We start from the raw sequence: 27,734 nt of genomic DNA on the forward strand, positions 1-27,734 counted from the left end.
GACTCTCTAAGCTTGTTTGTGTCTACTGCAACCGTGCCTCCAGATTGTACATTTCTAATAGTCAATTCATAGATCAACTCCTCCTTGCACAAATAGTTAAGATGGAGAACATCGCGAGGGCCGGGCATGGTGACAGAACAATTTTGAAAAACTCAAAAGATTCCAGCAACTGGGAAAATAGTTAGAGTTCGGAACAAAACAATGTTTAGCCGTCAAAAGGGGCTAAATTGAGACCCATTCAACCACGCTCTGCTACCACTTGTTACCGTGTTTTTGTGGTAGTTATGCGTGAAAGAAGGTGCGGGGTGGTGAACGGGTCTCAAGCTACTAAAGTAAAATTAATTAAAATTTAACCAGGTTATATTTTCTTTTCAAAAACAAAGAAATAACAAGCATGGCAGGTACAAAGTAGCAAGTCAAAAGGGTAGTTACAATATTTACAGGATTTGGGCTTCGAGCCCTGAAAACACAATGCTTGGGCAATCAGCGCAGTTTTACCTCCAAACACAAGTTTCAACAGAGGGGCAGAAAACCCCATTCATGCCTAGGAGCCCTAGCTCCAAATTACACTGAAAAGCCTCCACGAGGCATACAACACTCAATTTTCAAAGAGCCACTCGCTCTCAAATTTAAGCCTCTCCCAGGCCACACCAAACTCCACCTTCAAGTTGTCCTCAATGGACATAAACACAGGGGTAAAATACCCAATCTACTGAGGTCTATTAAATGCAAAGGAGGTTAATTAAATGACCTCTAAAATAACAATTTGAGAGGAGGCGAACTTGCACTCCTAATACACTTTGATTAAGACCTACTTGGCACTAGGCCGTTAATACAAGGGCTAATCCCATACTAAAGAGGTGACTTAAGAAGAGAACAATTTGTTTTACGTTAACGAAGAATAGGTTGAGAAAAATAAGTTCACCTCAAAACAATATGAGTGGGAGCTCGAGAGGGTTAGCACTCTCTATCCCAGTATGTAGCTTTAAAAGAGAATATATGAAAAGAGTAGTTACATTTAGGAAAAGGTTACATGGTGAAACGCTTAGAACCCGCCCCGAGAGTTAAACTGCTGAGCAAGCAAAGAAAGAAGTTATTAATCGGCCATTACCTTGTTGTTGACCGCTGCCGAGGAAAGAGGCGCTTCCCGCCTCCTGCTATGTACTTAATACACTGAAAGATGGAACTGAAGTGGCCTGGAGACCCTAAAATCAGCAGTTTATATACTCTCGCGGAAGTTTCTAGGCGTTAGGGGAATGAGAACACCCTCCCACGAGGATTTTATTGGTTCATCCATAAACCCCCTACACAATACTAAGAAGAAACACATAATTGGTGGAAAATTAATTTAAGAAATTCGGGATAGGTCAGATTTAAAACAAGGGGAAAGAAGGGGTTAATATTGCCAACTTAACCAATGACTGAAAGAAATTTAGTAAAGAACGAACATTTGAAATAAAAATTTCTCCAACAAAATAGTTCTTTGACTCCGCACTAGGGTGCACTATTGTTGATCTTCAATAGTGTCCTCTAGAAGAGAAAGTTCACACTTCTTACTTCAAGCAAAACAAAAACACATCAAAAATGACACAGTTCAAAAACTCAAAATTTTCCAGGTGGTGACATCTTCTGAGAAGGTAGCGAATTAATTGCGTATATAAAGTTCAGACTTCCTCCAGCAGAGGAGTTTCGACTGGCGCAAATTTTAAATTAGCGGCGTGGAGGTGTACCGCCCGGTACAATTATTATTATTATTATTATTATTATTATTATTATTAAAGGGGCCTAACATCTAGATCATCATCCCTTAATGGTACAAGCTGAAATGAAATGAAATAATATTTAGAATTTGACTTTACCCACTGACTAGGATTTAAAAAACAATGTGAAGAAAATGATTATGAATTTAAAATAAACAGGGAATCTAATTTGCAATGGCTTATTTTCTTCTAATAGATTTAAAAAAGATAAAAATGTAATAAAATTTAATAAGGTGAAGTGAAATCATTTCTTTTATTCAGCTTAAAAATGTCAAACCACACTGAAAAATACAAAAAGATGCCTAAAAACATAGTAAATAATAAAAGAAAAACTTCTAAACAACTAAAGATAAGTACTTTATTTTTAAAGAAGATAAAACAGGCCCTCATAAGATGTATGACAAGATCTACTGACTGCTCGCCATCTCATAAAATGAGGAAGATTGTACTCAGAAGTCTCAGACTACGGCCCAGATCAGTCAGGTCCCCGCAATCCGTAACGATATGTACTATGGTCAGATGACTGCTGTGAGTACATACCATGGGGGGTTTTCTCTCTTCAGTAAGTAGGAATGCTTTGCTTGCAATACCATGGCCGATCCAAAGGTGGCAAAATACCACTGCTTCTCTCCAAGAAACTCGGAAGGAAGTCTTTCATATCTTCGTAGTTCCTTTAATTGTTCTCATCTTATTTGAAAGGGGGGTGGCCTGGCACTCCAACTCCCAATGGGACATTACCAAATGTCTCAGATGAGAACAAATATCATTGGCTGGAACCTTGTAAGGCAATGGGGGCAATGTGACCACCTCCTTGGCAGCACTATCAGCTAACTCATTTCACACTACAGCCATGTGGCTTGGAAGCCACAGAAATGTGATTCTGGTGCTAACCCTCCAACAACCAGCCACCAGGCCATGGATCCATTGCACAAGAGGTTGCTGTGGGAAACTTGTATCACTTTTGGTCCAGTGTGTAGATCGATGATGATTTCAGGTAGTTGTATTAACCATGGAGGTACCTTACTTGATCATCTAACAAGACAAGGAACTGAACGTATATCAAACAATCTGTAAATGCTATGCAAGGGTATCCCAACCAGTTGCATTGCTTGTGAATAAGCAGCGTACAGCCGATGGTTTTCATTGTGGAATACACAGGGATAGCTCGAGTAAAGTGGTATTGGCCACAAATTCACAGCATATAACAACAATGTTTGCTGGTGCCTGGTAAAGGCGGCACACCAGGTTCAGCTTTCGTCATTCAGTATGTTTTAGAATCCATCTTGAGTTTGGAGGGGGGTGAGACTCGATGGATTTCTGTTTCAACAAAGTAAGTGCAATGGGGAAATGGTCACTGTCGCAGAGGTCATCATGTATACCCCACCATAGCAGGGGAACGAGCACACGGGTGCACAGGAGAAGGTAGCATGTGTTACGCTGCATCTGTTGGTTCCCCTGAATTCAAAATGCATAAATCCAGCTCTCATAACAACTTTACTGAGCTCGACAGCTGGGGTAGCTTAAGTGTGGACAGCATCCAATATTCGGGAGAGAGTGGGTTCAAACCCTACTGTCAGCAGCCCTGAAGATGGTTTTCTGTAGTTTCCCATTTTCACACCAAGCAAATGCGCAGTATGGCCACAATAGTGTGGTGAGAATCAGGTCAGATCTAGGCTCGGATGGGAACTGGCTGTAGGGAAGTACACCAATTTTGAGGACCTTGTCCTTTAAAAAAAAATATTGTTAGATTTAAAGCTTCAGTATCCTTCAGTTGATGATAAGGTCCCATTCTCACATTTCCAAGGCCAAAGTTCAAATTCTACCTTAGTCAGTACACTGAAGAAATATAATTTAGAATCAAATTTCAATATGTGAAGAATTATTGTAAGAAAGTAAGGGACATTTTTATGCAAAAACAGTGTGTATTATTTTTAGTGTATTTTCAAACGTTTCAAAAAGGACATGGGTTCATCCATTTTACATTATTACACAGATAACTATGTATTTTAATTAGATATGAGACGCTATGGCTGAAGAAGTCTTAAATTAGACGAAACATGTACCAAAGAACGTATAATATATTTTAACATTGAATATGTTCTCACATGTAAAGTGAAGTTTATTGATTGGGTGGACCATTACACCTAATACTAGTTCTTAATTAATCTGCTTATGTCACACCAATACAGATAGGTCTTATGGCAACGGTAAGATAGGAAAAGGCTAGAAACGGAAAGGCAGTGACCGCGGCCCATCTTCAGGGCTGCCGACAATACTGTAGAGTTCAAACCCATTATCTTCCACATGCAAACTCACGGCTACATGACCTGAACTGCACAGCCACTTGCATGGCAACATCCTTACATTTGACTTTGTGTGTAATGCGCTGGACATGCGTCACACCATGGTTCTTCATGTATTCCATCAGCTCATCATCAGTGTTTAAGAACAGGTCATTCTGGAAGATGACCCCAGGAACCAGAAGGGTTTGTGCTCTTCTGCTTTGACTGGTATTTCACCAAATTGGTCGCACTTAAGCAAGTTATCTGCCTGAACTGCAGAGCACGTCTTCAACGACAAAGTACCACTGCACATTTTCTTTTAGTCTACAAGTTCACCGTAGACACCTTCGATGTGCGTACTGAAAAAATGGATTTCACCAGCTTGAAATCATGCCCATTCTGGTAGCAACCAGGTACCTCGGGAAGTTGGATCTCATACCTTCACGCTGCACTTGTTCCCATACGGTTGCCCCCCTAAGAGAATCAAAGGTTAAAGACTTGGACGGCAGACCACCCTGAACAGGCTTTGGATGTTTGTTTTCAGCCATGTCCAAAAACATCCTCTCTTAATGCCATCCACTCTGATCAGGGGCGTCTGTAGCCGAACCAAGCAGCCAAGGCAATACCCACCTGCCCAGAATCTGATTTTGAATGATGCCTAAGATGGGCTGACTGACGTAATGAGCACCAGGGCTCCCTTCCTCAAATCAATCGTAAAGACATGTTCCCCATAGCATATACAGAGTGTGATAACCATAATAAAAGAAATAAAAATAAATTGATAAAAAATATATTGATAAAATAATATGCTCTGGCATTTAGCTGTGCGGCGACCTGTGTTGTCAGGTGGATACTACTGCAGGGTACATAGCGCTTCCATGCAAAGGGTTGTGGATACTGTCTAGGCTTTCGAGCATAGTGACACACCTATGAGGCCCTTCCCCAAGCAGCACACACATAAAATTCTGATTGGTGTATAAATAACCCTCGAGAGGGGACCAATGGCCATATGACACTTTTAGTCACCTTCTACAACAGGCAGGGATTACCTGTGGATGTATTCAAACCCTCCCATCCACAGAAGGTCCAGTTCAAGTTTCCAATGCCACAATCCATTTCTGCATCTAGGTTGCCCCTTTTAGTCACTTTTTATAACAGGCAGGTGCTAACATAGGTGTATTCTTCATCTGCAGCCCCCATCCACAGGGAGCCAATGGTAGTTGAACTCTGCAAGGACTTAGGAAATATACTTTACTCAAAATTACAGTGAAGACTATACATGGTGAAATTAAATCTCTTCTGTTCTTGGGAAGTTCACAACAGATGATGGTATCTAGGTTAAACTTTGTGTGGTTGAACCAGTACCTGGAGAAAGTTCACTGACAGAATCTCCTAATACTCTCATTAGGAAACACAAATTGAAGTGGTAAATTGGAAAAGAAAAACTGGAAAGAGACAACAGCCACACCACCAAATCAGACAAAATCTTGACCACAGAAGGAAAATGGGTATGATTGTTTGGCTATTTCTAGAGTTGAAGGCTGAGTTATTCTTGTTTTTCTGTGTTTTAGAACACTTATTTTGTTACTATAGCACTTCTTCTCTAGTCGAAAGGAAATTTTTGGTGTTGAATAGTTTGTGGTCTGATGCTGGAATGAATGGTTACAAATTTATTTTGTTATAAAACACACTGAACACACATGCACACAGTCCTATGACAGGATAAGAAGAACCACATTGTTATTGAGGAAAATCCACTAAAGTTAAAAATATGAGTACCGTAACATAGGATAATATTGATGTAATAGGGCATAGTCTTCCTTCTTACACCCAAGTCTTCCCACAAGACTGTAACAACAATGAATCCACTATGCTACGTAGAAGCAAAGGAAACATTATAGGCTAGCTAAATGTGCAGTTGTCTACAGCTCACGAAGTTGTAACGAAGTGAGAAATTTATTAAATTATCATTGTCATTGAAAACTTCAGTTTCAGAACATGACATACCAAACACAGATGGTAAACAGATATTATAAATGTGTCCCTTGCTATTTGGTATCATATACTGGTTTTGCACAAGTTTCTAGATTATACTGTTTTAAAGTTACAGTTTTTTTCTGATCATGGTGAGGACATATGTGAAGAAACTGGGGGAAACTGGGGTCGGAGTAAGGTGTAGATACAACACTATCCACTTAGAAAATGCAACAAAAGCAGTCCGCCAGATTAAAATGAGTATCTGGATAGCATCCAAATAGTTTGCTGTATCATGCACAACTACTAATTTAAATTAAAGTACAGATATCCACATAAGGTGAGTGCACTGACAGCATTTACCAGGGAGAAGGATAAAACTCTTATCGAAGGACTGCTGCTATGTACCAGATTGGTTTCCTGCTGAGAAGTAATGATACACATAATATCGTACACGGTTACCTGAACTACGCTGGGAAGGTTGAGATAAGTTTTACGGATAATTGCCCCGGGTTAGAATGGATTCATGTTTTTCCGAGGAGGAACCCCAAACTCATGGTGAGGATTGGGGAGACCACAAGAATAGCTGTCATGGAGATATTATAACCTGTAAAACACACTGGAAAGAGTTTGTGCCTCAAATATTATAAATTACGATGAAACAACTTGTGATGACCTGGGGTATCTGAAGATGGTTGTAAAATGGGGGATCAAACATTCAGAGAGAATTTTAAACTCGTCAAAAACAAGTATCAGTGTTATGGTGACGGGAGCTGCAGATGGGACAGTGTAACCACCATTCACTCTCTACAAAAGTAAACTATATGAAACATGGACAGAAGGAGGGATCAATAGTGCTGGTTACAGCTGAAATATGAGTGGCTGGTTTGCTCTCGCAATGTTCAAGGCATGGTTTAAGAGACTTACATTGCCTTATGTAAAGACATTACAGGGGCCCAAGGCAATGATTGAAGATAACTTGTCACATGCTTTCTCAAATAATGTCATCAAGCTGTGTAAAAAATATGAGAGAAAATTTGTGGTATTGCCTCCAAATGCAATCCACTTTTGCCAGCCTTTTGATATGGCATTTTTTCATCCCCTAGAGGTGGCTTGGTAAAATGTGTTGGATGAATGAAAGAAAACAAATAGGGGAGTGGTGCATAAGTGAGAGTTCTATAAAATTCTGAAAGAGACATTTCAGAAGATAGGTATAAGTTATGCAACCAATGTTATATTTGATAGTATAAAAATTAGTATTACAGTATATAGTAACCTCTCTGTGCGGAAAACATTTTATGTCATATTCCACATGATGACAGTGCTGATGATGGCCATTGATAATGATCATAGACTGCATAGTTCGTTCAACATCTTGAGCGGGCTCTTGATGGAAAGCGAAGTAGAAGTGAACCAGTTTGCCGTGCAAAGCACCTGACTTTTCCTCCTGGCAAAGGGATTGTGGTGAGAGATTTGACCACCAGATCTCACAAGGATCATGAGGAAAGGTACAGAGACAGAAGTAACTTTAGAAGAAGAATCCACTTCATGAGAAAGACCTATTTCAGTTTCAAGGCAAGTGAAAATTGTCGTGCCACCTTCACTGAAGAAACTCTAGATTCTCAATTACCACCATTTTTTATCTTTTTTGTAATATTATCAATTACCTCAAATTTATTACTACATCAAATAAATGCTAAATAATAGTAAATTTTAATATTTAATTTAATAAGTATTACTTAAATATCACAGGACATATCCAAAAAACATTAAAAAATTTATCATTATTACCCCATTTGATGGTAGTTCAGTGCAACTAAGGGGGATAAAGATATGTATAGAAAGATAGGAACATAAAATAGGGCAAACATAATGATATGTCAGTGTGGGAAGATAGAGAATTAGAAAGGAAACACAAAATGACAAAGATAACCTCCACTTCTTCATACATTGCTGTCTTCACTCTTCATCACTCACAGTACTTCTACATCCATTTCTTCTCAGTCCCTGATGAGTTTGTTTTTACTTCCCAGCTTCATCGAGAGGGTGGGCATCAATACGCATTGAGAACCATCTTGACAGATCTAATGTCAATGAATTTCAACCTTTCTGTTAGTTATTTTTACTGAAATAACTTCACTTTACCACTGATAGAATTATGCCCACAGGACATAGTTATAGCATTATTTTGCTACCCATTTCGAAAATAGCCCTATAGAAGTTGTCATTGGTCGATATGTACTTATCCTTACTAAAGTTGTCACATGGTGTATGAATGTATGGAATGGACTTGTAGACTTGAGTGTTAATATAGATTAGTACACTTCATTAGACTGTACTTCACAGATATCCCTTAATAGACTATTCTCAAGCTTTCTGGTTTATTAGACCATGTCAGTGCCCAAATTCTGTTGTTTCCTGAATTACAGTTGAATCTTGCTACATGATTTATTTTTATTTACATTTTAGTACCAGAAGCACCAGAAAAAGTCAAAGCAGTGGTAAGCTCAGAGGATGCAGTTGTGATAAGCTGGCTACCACCTCGGCGCCCCAATGGAATCCTGACAAAGTATACTGTATACATTAGAGTCTTGGAGAATGGCCAAGAAAGGAAGATCATAAAGGGAACTTTACCATCTCAGCAACTGCATTATGATGCTGTGGGATTAAAGAAGAGGGAATCTTATGAAGCATGGGTCACAGCATCTACAAAGGTTGGCCAAGGCCTTAGCACACCAGTTATTCAGTTAACTCCAAATCCAGTTGGTGAGTATGGTTCTTTCTTTATATCAGAACATTGCAATATGGAAGAATAAAAAGGAACATATTCTATACAACAGTAAACAATATATGGTATAATATAAATCTAATGGTAAAACTCATAATTACACTACATTGGCCAGTACTGCACTTTTTGCAGAGCCACGTCCATACCATACATTAAATCTTCCTAGGTGCAAGTTAAAGGAACCAAAGGACTTTGAGTAAGATGGTTTATAGTCATGGTTTTTGCCACATGCACATAGTGCAGGATCATTATCACCCAGATATCCCCATTTCTGCAAATATCTTCTGCATCTTCCCGCTCTTCTCTGAAGGTTGTTTTTGGTGAGTATGATAAATGTGTTAGACAGAACAATATGGTGTCCCTTAAATGCCTTGTTTGGGTTATTTTCTACAAGCCATCTATATCACTCTGAGAATCAAGTTCATGGACACGAATATACAAGAAAATACAGCAAACTTCTGATTATCTTTGTGGGAATTATCTGGTTTGTAGGTTATCCATGCACCCTCAAGGTTTATTGTATTATTATTTATTTCCTTCATTTTTATCATGGCATTCTGAATACATGTGAACTGTGCGCTTGAAATTTGAGCGCACTATCGTGTACAAGTGTGCTGGCAGCTTACTTTGTTCAAGAACCAAACACTAAACAATGTACTGTATAACAGTTCTCTTTTGGTGTTCTGTGATAGCAGTCATGGCTACGAAGTGAAACAAAGTGCTTTTAACTTTAAAACAAAAGCTTGAATTAATTAAAATATTCAAGAAAGGAGAATCAGTAAAGAAATGACCGAATGATTATGGGATTGGTGTTCAGACAGTTAAGATATGTTCAAAATAGCAAACAGAAACTCTTAGAATTCATGTTTTTGTACCTCAAGTGTTTTACGTAAGTAATTTTTAAATTGGCCTACTTTATTGATAAAAGTGATTATGGAATGTGTTAATTGTTCGACATTATTGCATTTTCAAACAGTACTGTATGTCTGTATTATTATAAGTTTTGTTGTGCATTAAAATGAACAAAATCATATTATCCGTTTTTTTAGTTATCTATGCAAATTTGTCCAGTGATTAGCCCAAATAATCAAGAGTTTGCTGTAGTATGTTTATGCAAATAGTGAGGTGTAAATGAACTTATCATGTTCATGCTAAGGTACATAATTAACCTATCTTTAATTATGGAACTGGAGAGGTCTCAGGATTCCTGAATCCATAGCTTTAATGCTGAGACCAAGATATTTTGGTTACAATATATGTGTAGCTCTTCCATTGGTGATTTTTACATGGAATATTTTATGTATTATACATATCAAATTTATAGTCAGAGAATACAGTTTATTACACACATCACTCATGATTATATTACAGCAGAGATCAAAGGGTATAATGAAATACAAAGGCTTATTACCGTACATAGAAGCCAGTGCTTTAAGTAGTTATTGAATAAAATCGTTGAAAATAAGAGCTGTAAATTGGTAAAAGAGGCAATAACTGCAACATTATAATACCTCATGCCTTAATGTCAAACAAGTGTTCCATTCAGAATACAATTGGTAGTAGTATCATTGATATAGAAACAGACTGAGTGCAGCATATTTATGAAATATCAGCTTTATGTGAAGTGTCATCTGAAACTGTGTCATGTTATGTGGCACCTCATTACAAAATTTATTAGGTGTTCAAAATAAAAGTACCCATAGGTTAGTAGCCTAAATGAATCACCATCTCATACAAATTTACTTATAATTTTGTTCCTTGCTAAATGTTTTAGTGTTTGTAATCTTGTATTTGCATGATTGTACCAAATGTACAGTAGTACTTCTCAGAAGGGTTTTAACATGTTTCAAGACTCTAAAACATCTCCCAGGATAGTATCAAAAATAATTATTCTGAAGGGTCACTATATCTGAGAAAATGTTTCCCTACCTAGCTTGTTTTTGGTAGAAATTTGACTTTCAAATAGCCCAGTCAGGTTTCCAAATACCCATAGTTTTCTCCTGAGCTGCATCCTACTTAGAGGGGACTAATCCATGTCACTGTGCTCTGTGCTATCAAATCAAATCAAAATCTCTTTATTTGCAAATGAGGTGTCTACCTCGGTGGCAAATGGTACACTAAAATACATTATTGTCAAGCACTAAATTTTAAATTAACAGGAGACGAAGAAAATTTTCCTAGAATACAATATTATACAATTTACGCTAATAATTTTTTCTATTAAACACACACATCATCCTTAATAAATTTATATTGTTTACAAAATTCTACTTATAATATCTTACAAACATAGTTAACTCATATACAGTACGGTATGTGAAATTACTTCTAATAATACTATACAACTGGTATAAGATTAAAATTAACACTGAATTTATTTACATATTTATATTTTACCCATTTTGGAACCTAAGTAGCATAACGACCTGCTGCGTCTTAACCAGAGCCCCTTTTGCCACCACTTTTCAGAGTTCCTGAAGGGCCTTCACAGCTACCGTAGCGGTCCCAGGGCCCTCGAAGTCCCCACTGTACTTCACCCCTACAGGCAGTCCCCTACTTGGGCTGTCCAAACTCCTTAGACCAGGGGATGGAATTAATTAAATCACACACATTTATTATTTACAATATCCTGCACTGGTCGAATGCCCTCTATCTTAGGTTGCTTATGATCATGAAGTCAACAGTCACACAAGCTCTTTCAGGAAAAGTCTGTGAAATAATTATGAAATTAAGTTACTGTTTATATATATATATATATATATATATAAGTATTAAATTAATGAGTATAATTTGAAATTATGCCATGGGTCACAAGCAGAGGCATGTACCACACTCTTGCAGCCTGTGCCAGGTCATTTCCAACAAGCTGACTAGTATCAGGCAAGCTGGTGGATTGTCACATTATCTGAGTTATTTCAACCTGCCAAGAGGAATAGAGCAGTGAGCTAATGTGGTGACTTTGACTACCCTAAAGTCTGAATCACGTATATTTATACGCTACCCTAAAGTCTGAATCACGTATATTAATATAAGACTAGGATGCTAGTACATGATGTAATAAACATTTGGGTTCAAACTTGCATATTAATGACACACATACAGAGCTCAAGAAAAGTTTTGCACATTCTGGTTTAAAGCACTTTCTATTTTACTATGTGTGTGTATGTATGTTCATTATGAAGAGTATATACAAAGAAAAACAGTATGCAGTCACCTATGCAAAAGTAACAGAGACATAATAAAAGCACAAAGTTGGTGGGATTTTGAACACAAAATTATAATTCATTGTGTGGCAGATCAGTACTGTGTATAGCCACCTCAGACCCAGAGGCATGCTTGAACATAATGAGGCATACTCAGCACCAAAGAATCCAACTTGTTTTGGAGCAGATATTTCTACTCTTAGTTAGAAGCTTCAGTCAGTTGCTAAATGTTAACAGAAGGATTAGGACAGTATTACAAGTAACAAGCTTTAACAGCTTCATTTTTGTTAAAAACCCATATTGACTTTACAATCAAATGGCAAATATTTAAGAATGAACTTAAATATTATATTTAAGCAGTCTGCCTATTCAATACATATTTATTTTGATCTAGAACATGTTTCTTCCCCTCAGAGACATCATCAGTTATAATATTTCACAAAATAGATCAGATACAAAATCACATTAATAGATTGGCAAGACATGAGTTAAAATACACTATAATACACACAGACATTTAAAATAATATAATTGCAAACTTGACTACAGTTCCAAGTCATGTTGTCAATACTATCGACGAGAATTGTTCATAAAATTCGTGATGAAGAGGTCTGTAAAAATTGAGAATTGTTCATAAAATTAATGATGAAGAAGTCTGTAAAAACTAACAAGTGCAACCATAAAAACGTAAAGTGACCATTGATGTTGAATAAAATCACTGAATTGCAAAGTTTCATGACATAGAGGATCCTTATGATCTTTGGAAGTAGTTAGACCCATACCTCAGCAGAGGTGAGTCCTCTTCATCACATCGGGGCCAATAACAAGGAAGTAAGTAACGCAATTTGATCATAAATATTATTCCATCTTCCATCTCTCTTCACTTACACTCAATTTTCCATTAATTTCAGACTCAACATATTCGATTCTACAACCAACTTAAACCACTTTGGGCCCGTTTTACTAATAATAATGTTTTTATGTCCCACTAACTACTTTTGACAGTTTTTGGAGAAGGGTCTGTTTTGACTTAGAATCCGGAAGCACTCATTCTTCAATGTAATTTGAAGATCATAATGATCCTCTATGTCATAAAATTTGTAATTCAAGGATTTTATTCAACATGAATGGTCATTTTACCATGTTTTTTATGACTACACCTGTTGGTTTTTATAGACTACTTCATCAAGAATTTTATGAATAATTATCATCGATATTATTGACAACATGACTTGGAACTTTAGTCAAGTTCACAATTCATCATCATCTTCATTTCCCGATTCCAGCTTCCCGGGTTGGGTTGTGAATCAAGGACCTCCTTCGCTGCCTGTCACTCCATCACTCTTCTCCTTTTATAAGTACATCTTCTGGTTTTCCTTCCCTCTTCTCTATGCACTCCCACACTGAATCTGTCCACCTCTTTTGGGGTCTTCCTCATGGTCTCTTTCCTGTTAACTTTTCAGAAAAAGGTTTTTTCTTATGGCACTCTCTCTTCTCCTATTCTCATAATATGCCCATGCCACTTTAGCTATCCGACTCGTTGGCTGAATGGTCAGCATACTGGCCTTCAGTTCAGAGGGTCCCGGGTTCGATTCCCGGCTGGGTCGGGGACTTTAACCTTCATTGGTTTATTCCAATGGCCCGGGGGCTGGGTGATTGTGCTGTCCTCAACATTCCTGCAACTCGCACACCACACACAACACTATCCTCCACCACAATAACAAGCCGTTACCTACACATGGCAGATGCTGCCCACCCTCATCAGAGGGTCTGCCTTACAAGGGCTGCACTCGGCTAGAAATAGCCACACAAAATTATTAAAACCACTTTAGCTTTGTTTTTTCTGTCCTGTCTTAAAGTTTCAAGATTCCTGTCCTTTTTCATATCTCTTCATTTCTAATTCTATCCTTTCTGGTCTTGCCCTTGATACCTCTTAGGAATTTCATCTCCACTGCCTGTATTCTACTCTACTCTTGTTTTGTTGTAGTCCATGATCCAGCTACACAGGTTAGTATGGGTTCTTGAATATAATACTTTCTTATATTTCTTTGGGACATCTTGGTTACAAAAAATACTCCTTACATTCTGGTAGAAGCTGTTTGCTTGTTGTATTCTTTTCCCAATTTCCTCAGTTATATTTCCATCTTCTGTGATCACATTTCCCAAGTACCGGTACTTGAAACTTTTAACCACTTCCAGAATTTTACCATTCAGTTTTATCTTTCTTCTTCCTTCCTTCCTTCCTTCCTTCCTTCCTTCCTTCCTTCCTTCCTTCCTTCCTTCCTTCCTTTCCCTTGTCATCACTATTCTTTTACTGTTCTCTTTGCTTACTTTCATCCCAAATTTTTCTATCTCTTGATTCCATACATCTACTTGCTTCTGCACTTCCGTTTCATCCTCACCCCATATCACTATTTCATCTGCAAACAACATGATTTTTGTTACCTGTCTTCCCAATCTCTGTTTAATGTTCTTCTGAATTTCGTCCATGACTACGGTGAATAGTATGGGGGATAGTACACATCCCTGTCGGAGACCAGTTTCAACTTTAAACCATTTTGTTTTTCCTATACTAGTCTTCACACTACTAACACAATTTTTGTACATAGCTTTTATCATTTGCACTTCCACTCTGTTAACTTGTTTTTCCCTTAATGTGTCCCATACCAATGGTCTGGGCACACTGTCATAAGCTTTCTCAATGTCAATAAATGTCATCACTCTGTCTTTTCCAAACTCCCATCTTTTCTCCATCATATGTCTTAATGTAAAGATCAGATCAAACGTTGATCTGTGTTTCCTGAAACCATACTGTTCTTCTTCTACTTCTCCTTCTAGCTTGCTCCTCATTCTTCCTTCCAATACTATCTCAAATATCTTAGCTACATGGGCAATAAGGGTGATCCCTCTGTAGTTATTACATTCCTTCACCTTTACCTGGATCTGAGGGCTGGTTCGAGGTCCACTCATCCTACATGATTACAGTTGAGGAGCTATCTGATGGTGAGATGGCAACCCCAGTCTAGAAAGCCAAGATTAAGGGCTGAGAGGATTTGTCGTGCTGACCACACGACACCTGATAATCTGTAGGCCTTTGGGCTGAGCAGCGGTCACTTGGTAGGGCATGGCCCATCAGGGCTGTTGCACCATGGGGTTTGGTTACTATAAAGGAACTGCATATTAGATGTTGAGATTGAGAAAGCACTTCATCTTGAATATTTGATAAATGATTTCATCTTCTGACATTTTTCACATAATAGATATAAAATTGTTATCTTGCTATAACATAATACAAAAAAGAAACTAGGGTAATGGGGAGGTTGTTGGTCACTTATTGGAGCCATCTACAGGTACTCTGAAAATAATCAATGCATGAAGATTTATAACATAAGAACAGAGGTACTGGCCAATTACTCATAGCATAAATGAGTATAAAAGTGAAGTGCAATAGCCTTACAAAATAAATATTATGAAATATTAGGTCATTTATATTCTGAGTTTTAACTGCACAATATTCTTCAGTGATATTTGGTCTTATCTTGATGAAATTTCTTGCAGTAGGAGCACTCATTGCATGGATTGCTAAATTTGGCAGTACTGAACTAGATTGGCACTGGCAGAGCAGCTATAGCACAGTCCAACAAACATGTGGCACACTGATACTATGCATATAAGCTAGCCCAGGTCAGAAAGCTGTAACTCAGCTTACGAGAATGTGTTGTGCATAGAACTCTGGGTGTCAACATGACAAGCTAGCTCACTAGAACTGAGATGAAAGAGTGCTCTGCATACCTCTAGTCACAAATCAAGTTTCACTTATAATAATCAGAGTTGTAATTATGATTCCATTTTTTGCAGTACCTGCTGCCATTATTTCATTTGGGCAACTAGTCATTGTTCCTTGGAAAGTGGATGTGAAGTTACTTTGCTTGTGTGTGGGAATACCACGACCTACAACAGAATGGAAAATGGGGGACTTGAAGTTACATAGCCAACACAGGTGAGTTGATTGACAAAAAATTTTCATAACCATCCTACATAAAACCAAAGTAGGTAGTATTCTTTTAATGTTCAAAATGAACATTTTAAAGAAAACCAGTTTTCCCTGAATAGACATAGTATAAAAATAACGATGTTGCAGGTTTTAACACTAGGATTACCAAACACTCTTTCTACCCACTTTTACCGAAGCGGTCATTTTGACCGATAGTGCCTCGTATTCATTTCTTGAGGATATTGGTGCCAGAAAAAGGTTCAAATTGAGTATAAAAAAATCATGGACCATAATTTAATTATTATCATGCATGATTTGTAAGCACTATAAATAAATAAATAAATAAATAAATAAATAAATAAATAAATAAATAAATAAATAAATAAATAAATAAATAAATAAATAAATAAATAAATAAATAAATAAATAAATAAATAAATAAATAAATAAATAAATAAATAAATAAATAAATAAATAAATAAATAAATAAATAAATAAATAAATAAATAAATAAATAAATAAATAAATAAATAAATATGTTCTTCTTATACACTTTAGCTTACATTATATACATATCTGCATGAATGTCACTTTCTGCTTTTCAACATATTTGTCGCACTGTACACACACACACTTTGCTTGGTCACCTTTGAAGTGAACTTAACCACACGCCAGTTTTCTACAGTTCGCATACCTTTCAATTGTCTTGTTCCCATTGCACACTTCTTCACTGATTGATAACAAACTCAGCAAGACGCAATAATACGTGTTCACTTAGGGTCCGATCGGTGGGTCGTGTTTCATCTTTTCCAAGATAGGGAAAACCGTTTACAACATACTTGGCTTCGACATTGACAGCCAGCCAAAATTTCATACCAAACTTTTCTGGTTTATTGGCCATATACTCCATAAATGGGCATCTAGCTTTAGTTGGAAAGAGTTGTTCATCCACGGTAATGTTCTCACTTGGTCTGAAGCAAATAGTAAAATTAGATATAAATTTGTCCCGCACAACAGATACAAGTGCCAATCTATCAGTTTTCAGATGGTCCCTGCTGGTAGATTTTCCATCAAATACAAGAAACGTCATGATATCCAGGAAATGGTTTCGTGCCACAGTTTGGGAGAAAATTCCAGGACCCCACTTTTGTGACCATAGATCGAGAACGTTCGTGTCAGCTCCGTAAGTTCCGTGTGTGTATAAAATACCAATGACAGCGTCCAATTCTTCCAAAGAAAGTGTCCGTTCAGGATTGTTCAGAACTTCACGGGCTCCAACCTCATTATATCATTCGATGTGGCACAGCTTGGATTCGTCAATAAAAAGACGACAAGCTGTAGCGGAACAAATTCCTTCAATGTGGCGTTTTGCATTTCCTGTGGGACCTCGGACTTCCCTCAGTACATTTTACTGTCCTTGATGGCCTGGCAGGCTTTGTATATCAACAAGAGTCCGCACTGTTCCATCCAAAGCGACTTCTTTCTCGCCGACCGGCATGTGTTGACCACGCCCATATGTTGGCTTACCGCAGCGTATGTTCGGCCTTCTGTAGTTGATATTGTGCTCGTTGCCAGTAAATTCATTATCTTCCTTAGTGTTTCCTTCAACTGCAAAATATAATACCAAACTTACTTACACTGTGCACAGAATTACGTAAATACAAAATGACTAACTTCAAATAGGCTTACCTTTGTCATCAGCTGCTTTGCTAGTGTGCGTGCATCGCCATTTGGCGGGTAGTTCCCTAACCTTTGAGGTCGAAGGCTGCTGTGTGATTACATGTTCACATGGAAATTCTACAGGCAAGAAGTAACTAGAATCACTATCTGAACTATTTCTGTTTGTCAAGTTATACACGTCTTCGCAATTACCGAGGTGTAAATCAGTCCCAGATTCATCGCATGATTGTGATGGGGAAATTATATGCTTATGCTTCAGAATTTCGGCATCCATTTGCAGACTACGCGAAAATATATTTTCTTCGGGGTAATTACAATGTTTGTAACGAGTGAACACGACAATTGACTGCTCTTTACGACTGCACACCTTTCATTACTGAACAAATACTGACTATACTTTCCTGTTGGTGTACTTGTATCATTGTTTGAAAAGAGCCAACAGCTGTCCCATTGCAGCACAACAATAAGTTCTATTCGATACTACGGTAATAAAGTACACTGTAACAGCTTGTTAGAATGATATCCCATTCTAAATTAATGCCACAAAAGTCTGATCGGGTAGCTACTACAATACCGATCAAAATGACCGTCCAGTAAAAGTAGGTATATGACCTCACACCGCTAATAGAAAGGAGTTACGGGATTTTGAAGCTATATGCCAAAAAGTGCACTTAATATCAATAAAAGCCACCAAAGGGTTTGTATGTTCTAACCGTATACATGTTTCACCCTCTCCTATGGGGCATCATCAGCCATATCATTACCTCAAACCATATCAGGTACCAATTCTTATTTTAATGAGGATTTAATTCTAACTTTAACATATTAAGTTGAATTGAATAAGTGGAAAAGAAATAAATTTCTTACATTCATCATAAGATTACTTTCAATACGGATTCGCAATGATTTTCATTACTTGTAATGTACCACTTAATCGAGCAGCCTGTCTCCTTTCTCCCAAGTCTTCCCAGTCCAAACTTTGAAACATTTTTGTAACATTACTCTTTTGTTGAAAATAACCCAGAACAAATTGAGTTGCTTTTCTTTGGATTTTTTCCAGTTATTGTATCAACTAATGCTGGTGAGGATCCCATACACTGGAACCATACTCTAGTTGGGGTCTTACCAGAGACTTGTATGTCCTCTCCTTTACATCCTTACTACAACCCCTAAATACCCTCATAACCATGAGCAGAGATCTGTATCCTTTACTTACAACCCCATTTTTACGCGATTAACCTAATGAAGATCTTGCCTTATATTAACACCTAGGTTCTTACAGTGATCCCCATAAGGAACTTCACTGCACCAATGGAGTAATTAAATCTGAGATGACTTTTCCTATTAGTGAAACTCACAACCTGACTTTTAACCCTGTTTATTGTCATACTATTGCCTGCTGTCCAGCTCATAACATTGTCGAGGTCTTTTTGCAGTTGTTCGCAGTCTTGTAACTTATTACTCTATGCAGTATAACATCATCTGCAGAAAGCCTTATCTCTGATTCCAGTTCTTTACTCATAGCATTTATATACATGAGAAAACATACAGGTCCTTGAGGAATTCCCCTCTTAATGATTACAGGATCAGATAATGCTTCACCTACTTTAATTCTCTGAGTTCTGTTTTCTAGAACTGTAGTCATGTCACTCTTTTGTCTAGTCAAATTCCACCCATTTTTGCCCATAGTCTCCCATGATCTACCATATCAAATGCCTTAGATAGCTCAATCGCGATACAGGTAAGATCCTACCAGCAAATTTCAGAGAAATTTAAAACAGTCTCTATAAAATGTTGTGTTTCTTTTAAATGATCAAGAAATTGTTACATTAATCAACATGAATCCTCCACTACCAATAGCTAGATCCTTACACAAAATCCATAGAGAAGATATTCCCATCAGACCCATCATTAATTTTAAATACAGTCTTAAATACAAAATTTTCCAACTTAATCATAATTTTCTCCAAAGAAACATTATGTTCACTAAAAAAACCTCCATTAGTAATTATGTTGAATTTTACTCTATTGTCAAAGATTTCGAAGTTCAATCGCATCACACTTTGCACTCTTTAAAAATATCTAACATGTACCCTAACATCACCATAAATAAGACCATTTTGTTAATTATATTTTTTAATATGTCTAGTAAATCGTATAAGACACTCATTTCCTGGCCTTGTCCCCTTACCACATAATATTTCTCTGGGTCCATCACTGGCAATCTGCAGTAATTGATGCTGGTGTCTTAGATCTTAGTCTTAATAGTGGATGACAGAAATCCTGGTGGAGAATCAATGACAGCAATGCCCAGATCTTCTGTGCTTCTTCCCACAGGAATTGTGGTTGTGGTGAAATGTGGCTGAGGATGGGTAATCTGTGGCATGTTGCCATTTGCTCTATATATGCTGAAGGAATCTGGAACAGTGCTACTTTATGTGACTAGCACAATGTCATCAGCATAAATGAATGTATTAACTTTAGTTTGTTTTGAGCCATGTATGTAAATGTTAACACCGACCTATTTTATGGACTATTGAGGCTTTTACAAACACCTAGAAACACTTCCTGCCCCCTTTGGCAGAGAATGTGATATTAAGTCTGCAGTTTCTTGGCAGAGACTTACTTGTATAATTTTATACATACAGTGTTATTCAGCTAAGTTGTCCACCTCAAATAACTCGTGAATGGTTGAAGATATCAACATTCTGTTTTCACTTTCATTAATGGTACCAAGAGACTCATAATCGGACGCACAGTACTTTTCCATGGCATCAATATCTTCTGAGAAAATGGTACTAACTTTGTTTTCTTAAATAGAACTATACTGTTTGCTACACATAGCCTTAAACCTACAAATGTTACACATTTAGCACTGTGGTTATTTTGAACATGAGACAGGCACTCCTTGAGAAAATGTATTGCATTCACACATGCTTCATTTGTCAGCTGGAGACTGCCCTGTTCAATTCACTCTATGTATGAAACATGAGCTAGCTGTTGACGTACAGAGTTGCTTCATCTTTTTCTGACAGATACTCTCTACCATCCTCATAAATGCAGTATGATAAAATATATCTGCTGAAGGAATGCTCTCTCCATCTGTAACATTGCTACTTTATTCAGTATAGATGAATGTATTAACTTCATTAATGGTACCAAGGGACTAATAATCAGACTTACCTTTAATGTCACTGTAGGTAACAGTTAATGGGAAACGGTCAGGTTCTATTAGACTACATTATTACCCTGATATGACATTAAATGACACAGGATCAAACAAGCTAGCTGCATAGTGTAGGTTGCTGTTAGCTTGCATTCAGGAAATGGTAGGTTCGAACCCCACTGTCAGCAGTTCTGAACCTTCTCCATGGTATTCCATTTTCACTTTAATTAAGGCCATGATTGTTGCCTTCCCACCCCTAGTCCTTTCCTAATCCATAATCATTGAGAACCCACCTAAGTGTATCAGACCAGACAAAAGAGTGGTTGAATGGGTGGCTACATTTCAAGAAAATAGAACTCAGATTATTAGAGAAGGTGAATTGTTATCTGATCCTCTAATTATATTGTTAAGTCACGTTGTAATTTTCACCAAGAGGTAAAGTCCTCCTCAGTTTTAATTACTGTGTTGATGGGGTGAGAGTACCTCATGGGAAACATTGTAAGTACCTAGGTGTTAATATAAGGAATGATCTTCAATAGGGTAATCATAGGAGCAAGATTGTTAAGAAAGGTTAGAGATCCTTTCACATGGTTATGAGAGTATTTAGGATTTGTAGTAAGGATGTAAAGGGGGATCCTCACCAGGACTACTTGATACGAGAACTGGAAAAAAATTCAAAGGAAAGTAGCACGGTTTGTTCTGGGTGATTCCCAACAAAGGAGTAGTGTTACGAAAATGCTGCTTGGGAGTAAGGAGAAGAGATGCTCGACTATATGTGGTATGTTTCTAGCTGTCCGTGGAGAGATAGTGTAAAATGACATGAGTAGACAAATAAGCTTGAGTGCAGCTTTTGAAAGTAGGAAAGATCATAATATGAAGATAAAGTTGGAATTCAAGAAGACAAATTGGAGCAAATATTCATTAATAGGATGAGGAGTAAGGTACTGGAATAAATTATCAAGGGAAATGTTTAATAAATTTCCAAGTTTTGAAAATGTTTAAGAAGTATCTAGGTAAACAATTGATAGGGAATCTGCCACCTGGGCGGCAGCCTTAAATTCAGGTAGGTAGGTAGGTAGGTAGGTAGGTAGGTAGGTAGGTAGGTAGGTAGGTAGGTAGGTAGGTAGGTAGGTAGGTAGGTAGGTAGGTAGGTAGGTAGGTAGGTAGGTAGGTAGGTAGGTAGGTAGGTAGGTAGGTAGGTAGGTAGGTAGGTAGGTAGGTAGGTAGGTAGGTAGGTAGGTAGGTAGGTAGGTAGGTAGGTAGGTAGGTAGGTAGGTAGGTAGGTAGGTAGGTAGGTAGGTAGGTAGGTAGGTAGGTAGGTAGGTAGGTAGGTAGGTAGGTAGGTAGGTAGGTAGGTAGGTAGGTAGGTAGGTAGGTAGGTAGGTAGGTAGGTAGGTAGGTAGGTAGGTAGGTAGGTAGGTAGGTAGGTAGGTAGGTAGGTAGGTAGGTAGGTAGGTAGGTAGGTAGGTAGGTAGGTAGGTAGGTAGGTAGGTAGGTAGGTAGGTAGGTAGGTAGGTAGGTAGGTAGGTAGGTAGGTAGGTAGGTAGGTAGGTAGGTAGGTAGGTAGGTAGGTAGGTAGGTAGGTAGGTAGGTAGGTAGGTAGGTAGGTAGGTAGGTAGGTAGGTAGGTAGGTAGGTAGGTAGGTAGGTAGGTAGGTAGGTAGGTAGGTAGGTAGGTAGGTAGGTAGGTAGGTAGGTAGGTAGGTAGGTAGGTAGGTAGGTAGGTAGGTAGGTAGGTAGGTAGGTAGGTAGGTAGGTAGGTAGGTAGGTAGGTAGGTAGGTAGGTAGGTAGGTAGGTAGGTAGGTAGGTAGGTAGGTAGGTAGGTAGGTAGGTAGGTAGGTAGGTAGGTAGGTAGGTAGGTAGGTAGGTAGGTAGGTAGGTAGGTAGGTAGGTAGGTAGGTAGGTAGGTAGGTAGGTAGGTAGGTAGGTAGGTAGGTAGGTAGGTAGGTAGGTAGGTAGGTAGGTAGGTAGGTAGGTAGGTAGGTAGGTAGGTAGGTAGGTAGGTAGGTAGGTAGGTAGGTAGGTAGGTAGGTAGGTAGGTAGGTAGGTAGGTAGGTAGGTAGGTAGGTAGGTAGGTAGGTAGGTAGGTAGGTAGGTAGGTAGGTAGGTAGGTAGGTAGGTAGGTAGGTAGGTAGGTAGGTAGGTAGGTAGGTAGGTAGGTAGGTAGGTAGGTAGGTAGGTAGGTAGGTAGGTAGGTAGGTAGGTAGGTAGGTAGGTAGGTAGGTAGGTAGGTAGGTAGGTAGGTAGGTAGGTAGGTAGGTAGGTAGGTAGGTAGGTAGGTAGGTAGGTAGGTAGGTAGGTAGGTAGGTAGGTAGGTAGGTAGGTAGGTAGGTAGGTAGGTAGGTAGGTAGGTAGGTAGGTAGGTAGGTAGGTAGGTAGGTAGGTAGGTAGGTAGGTAGGTAGGTAGGTAGGTAGGTAGGTAGGTAGGTAGGTAGGTAGGTAGGTAGGTAGGTAGGTAGGTAGGTAGGTAGGTAGGTAGGTAGGTAGGTCTAAGAAAACCTAACATCAGGAAGGACATCTCCCCGTAAAACTGGGACAAATCGATATGACACATCCCCACCAAATTCTTGTCAATGTGGCAGAGAAAGAAGGAGAAACATTAATAAAGAAAGAAAGGCCCACATTGAATGTTTTAAAGTAATGGAGATAGTGGAAGATAGTATTATTTGAAGAGAAAGAAGTACAACTAGTACATACAACTTTGCAATCACTCCTTCTTATCACTAATCAGAAAAGGTAAAACAAGAAGAGGTTTGATTCTTCGAAGGACAAAACAAAAGAAAGAGAATTGCAATGAAGGTTATGAAAATGAAAGATCCCCTAGGCTTTGCAAACCTAACACTGTCGGGATCAGAAAAGAACAAGGGTTGACTAAGGGAAGTCGGATAGGAAAGGAAATCCATTGCATATCTGCTTGTCCTTTACCTGTAACCTATGGCGATATTAAAGGTGTTCCATCATACATTTTATCACAGTGTATTTATGAGCACAGTAGAGAGAATACCTCTCTATCAGAAGAAGGTGAAGCAACTCTGTATATCAACAGCTAGCTCATGTTTAATATGTAGTGCGAATCAAACAGTGCAGTTCCCAGCTGGCATATGAAGCACATTTTCATACATTACATTTTCTCGAGAAGTACTTGTCCAATTTTCAAAATAATCATGGTGCTCAATTTGTAATGTTTGTAGGTTAAGGCTAGGTGTAGAAAACAGTGTAGTTCCATTATTTAAGAAAACAAAGTTATTACCATTTTCTCAAAAGATGTACATCATAAAATAGTACTGCAAGTCCAATTATGAACTCCTTGGTACCATTAATGAAAGGGAACACAGAATGTTCATTTCTTCAACTGTTCATGAGTTATTTGAGGTGGTCAACTTAGCTGAACAATCCTGTATATTTGAAATAGGTATGGCATAAATTACATCATATGCCATTTACCTTCAAAAAACAAAAGCAATGAAATTAATCATAATCCTCAGTACTAAGTAAGAAAGTCTTCATCACAGTTTGAACACTGATTTGCACTGAATTATTCTAGTGTTACAGAAAATAGCTCAGAGAAATTACCACAGCTTTTTCTTGGTAAATTATTTTTGGTATTAAGGGGATCCTTTCTAGAATCACGTGACTTTCATACAATATGATGGCTTTATTGAGTTTATATTTACATTTATTCTACATGTTTCAGTTAGTGTACTGATAATGTGGAACATATTTCAGGATGGAAATAACTGCTGAGAACACACTCATTATCCAAAATGTCCAACGGTCTAATGAAGGAAATTACTCCTGCCATGCTAGAAATAACTTGGGCTCAGATCAGATTGTGTACTCCTTACAAGTTCAAGGTAAGTTAAGTTACCAGCTGTGTCTGTTCTATGGTCAGTTCTCAATCTTGATTTTCTTAATAACAGAAAACAATATCCCTAGTTCTTATAACTTTCCATATTGTTCCCAGTTTCAGATTCAATCCTTCTAATCATTGCTAAGGGACTGTTATAAAGGATTGATGCCAAAAGATGACAGTTATTATTATTATTATTATTATTATTATTATTATTATTATTATTATTATTATTATTATTATTATTATTATTATTATTATTATTATTATTATTATTATTACAGATTCTGCCATTATATAGTGACAGGTTCATGTTCATAGTTCTATACTTGAAATGAATATACCAGTACTGTCCTTGAATATTGATTAGTTGCTAGCAATTAGTTAGCCCACCTGGTGGCCATGATAGTTAGGGCGTCAAGTTTACACGATGTGATACCGAGATTAGCTGGTTCGAGTACCACTGGTTGAAAAATAATTCACCATCAGAATGTTGGCCGGCAGGGTAGCAGAAGTGGTGGTGTGAAATTTCTAATCACTTGATTGCTTGCCAGTTATACATAAATAATGATCAATAGGGATGAATAATAATAATATTAATAATAATAGCTCTTTCCTATCCCTCGTCACCATGAAACTTATTAGTGTTGCGGCAACATAAAGCTAATTGTAAAAAAATATAGTTCTTGTACTTCCATTTCATTTTCTCCCCATATCATTATGTCATCTGCAAACAGTGTAGGGCCTTTGTTGTGTTTCTTCCCATCCTCTATTTTTCATCATCGTGAACTACATCGGTATCACTTATGCCACCTTTTCTTACATCAACATTAAGTATATTAAGTACAGATCTGTAGAATGGCAGGTCATCCAGTCTGTGTCCCATAGCTGTAAGTAGTTGGATGACATAATGTCTTTTAGCATCCTGTATATGACTATGGCAAGGAACCTGGGATAGTCGGTTGAAAAATGACTCATATTTCACCCCTTTCATTAGTAACCTATGCTCATATAAGGGTTCAAAAGCATAGAAAGAGTGAATTCAACTAGACCTGTGTTAGGCTGTATTGTTAACCTCTTAGTTTCACTGAGTTTGAATTTCTTGGTTGATGAAACTGATATTTTGGACATGTCTTGCCAACTAACCCAATGGAAATCTTTATTCAGTACATGAAGTACACCAACTTTCTGGAATTATAAATCTTATCCCTCTGGAAGCAGCACAGTAGCATTCTTTCTTAGTCTTTTCTCCACTAACCCAAAAGCCTATCAGCTGGCATGTAATAAGAATGGCCTCTCACTGGAAAGAATCATTCGATCTTTAATCCATACTAATGAGCAATAGCAGAAAACATGAAAAGAAGGCAATAGTTCTTATTTTGTGTTGCACAGCTATCATAAAAGACACAAATGGTTTCATTGTTATTTTCTGCGCAAAAGGAGTTTCAGAATTTTTGTGAAAAAGTCCCACAAGCAAGAACTAATTTCATTTGGCCCCTTAACACCTCACAGTATGACAAACGATGTAAAATTCACCATGTTATTTATGTTGTGATGTGACATAAAACAACAGCTCTGATTAGATAACTGGATTCAGTATGTCTTGGCATCAAAAGCGTGAGGGATTCAGTATCTTTTGCCGTAAAACAGAACAATTGTTTTTTGGCACAACATTTATCATGCCACATGTAGAACTAGGTTGAAGGAAGTGCTGCCACCTGTTATCACAATTTAGAATTTTTTGGATTTGGTACCTTTTGGAAACCAGGTTATACATTGTGGTGGGAGGCAGGCAAGTCAGGATCCTATCCACTTTCATCAGCTTGGTTTTTGGTCTCAAGTAGAGGCTCTTTCCCACCATCTGCTTAATTATATTAATAGGAATCACCCAAAGAAATAGACAATGGATACTGTTTTCTTCTTGCCAGTTGCTTTACGTCGCACCGACACAGATAGGTCTTATGGCGACGATGGGACAGGAAAGGGCTAGGAGTGGGAAGGAAGCGGCCGTGGCCTTAATAATGTATAGCCCCAGCATTTGCCTGGTGTGAAAATGGGAAACCACGGAAAACCATTTTCAGGGCTGCCGACAGTGGGGTTCGAACCTACTATCTCCCGAATACTGGATACTGGCCGCACTTAAGTGACTGCAGCTATCGAGCTCGGTGGATACTGTTTTCTTTTCCACTTATTTCAATTGCTTTGTAATTACTACACATTGCACCACTGCAGGATTATGTTGGTATAAGAAGGTATAGACTTGCTTGCTCATAAATACAATAATTCAGTTTACATTCTTACAGCAAAAGTTGACTTAAACTTCTTCTTCTTCTTCTTCTTCTTCTTCTTCTTCTTCAGTTCCCATTTCCAGTTCTCTCCTGGGTCAGGTAATAAAAACCACCTCTTTTGAGGCCTTCCTTGTGGTCCCTTTCCTGTTGGTATCTCTGTAAATACTATTTTTGGAACTTAGTTTCTCCCATTTGTATCATGCGGCCATATCATTTCAGCTTGCTTGTTTCTATCCTGTCCTGTAGTCTTGAAACTCCGATCCTCTTTCTAATCTCTTCCTTTCTGGTTCTATCTTTTCTTGTCTTCCCAACGATACTTCTAAGGAATTTCATCTCGGCCATCTGAACTGTACTGTCATCGCGTTTTATTGTCCATGTACAGATGTCGGCCTCTAGCTGTGCACTTGGCATTAAGAGCGCAGCGGTGGGAGAGGGGTGATGAGCAGTGCGGGGACCGTGTCAAATGTGTGCCGCTCTGGTATCATTGACGCACACGTCAGTAGGTCCCCGGCCACAGGCCAGTGCCACTTAGCTTGGCAAATGTTTTACGCTGTAGTAGTATGCAGGTGGAGTGGGATGGGGAAGTGCACAGCTAGAGGCTGACATCTGTACCTGCTCTATCAGTACATACTGTAAAAGGTCGGATACAAAAAGTCATTTCCTTGGAACTTCTTGGTTCCACAGTAAATCCTTCACACTTTGGTAAAAGTCATTTGCTTATTGTACTCTCTTTCCAATCTTCTCAGTTA

The 27,734-nt window shown here is 38.1% G+C and overlaps 1 protein-coding gene across 1 annotated transcript in view; it reads left to right on the forward strand.

Moving 5' to 3' along the window:
* The window catches only part of LOC136863709 (cell adhesion molecule Dscam2), a 1,676,531-nt gene that overhangs the window by 1,485,714 nt on the left and 163,083 nt on the right, over positions 1 to 27,734 (forward strand). Inside the window, exons 24-27 of the mRNA XM_068226050.1 lie at positions 8,486 to 8,778; positions 11,779 to 11,788; positions 15,866 to 16,007; positions 24,574 to 24,701. Of these exons, the coding sequence (XP_068082151.1) occupies positions 8,486 to 8,778; positions 11,779 to 11,788; positions 15,866 to 16,007; positions 24,574 to 24,701 (573 nt within the window). The remainder of the gene's footprint in view (positions 1 to 8,485; positions 8,779 to 11,778; positions 11,789 to 15,865; positions 16,008 to 24,573; positions 24,702 to 27,734) is intronic.

This window comes from Anabrus simplex, chromosome 2 (assembly GCF_040414725.1).
Source record: "Anabrus simplex isolate iqAnaSimp1 chromosome 2, ASM4041472v1, whole genome shotgun sequence".
Lineage (NCBI taxonomy): Eukaryota > Metazoa > Arthropoda > Insecta > Orthoptera > Tettigoniidae > Anabrus > Anabrus simplex.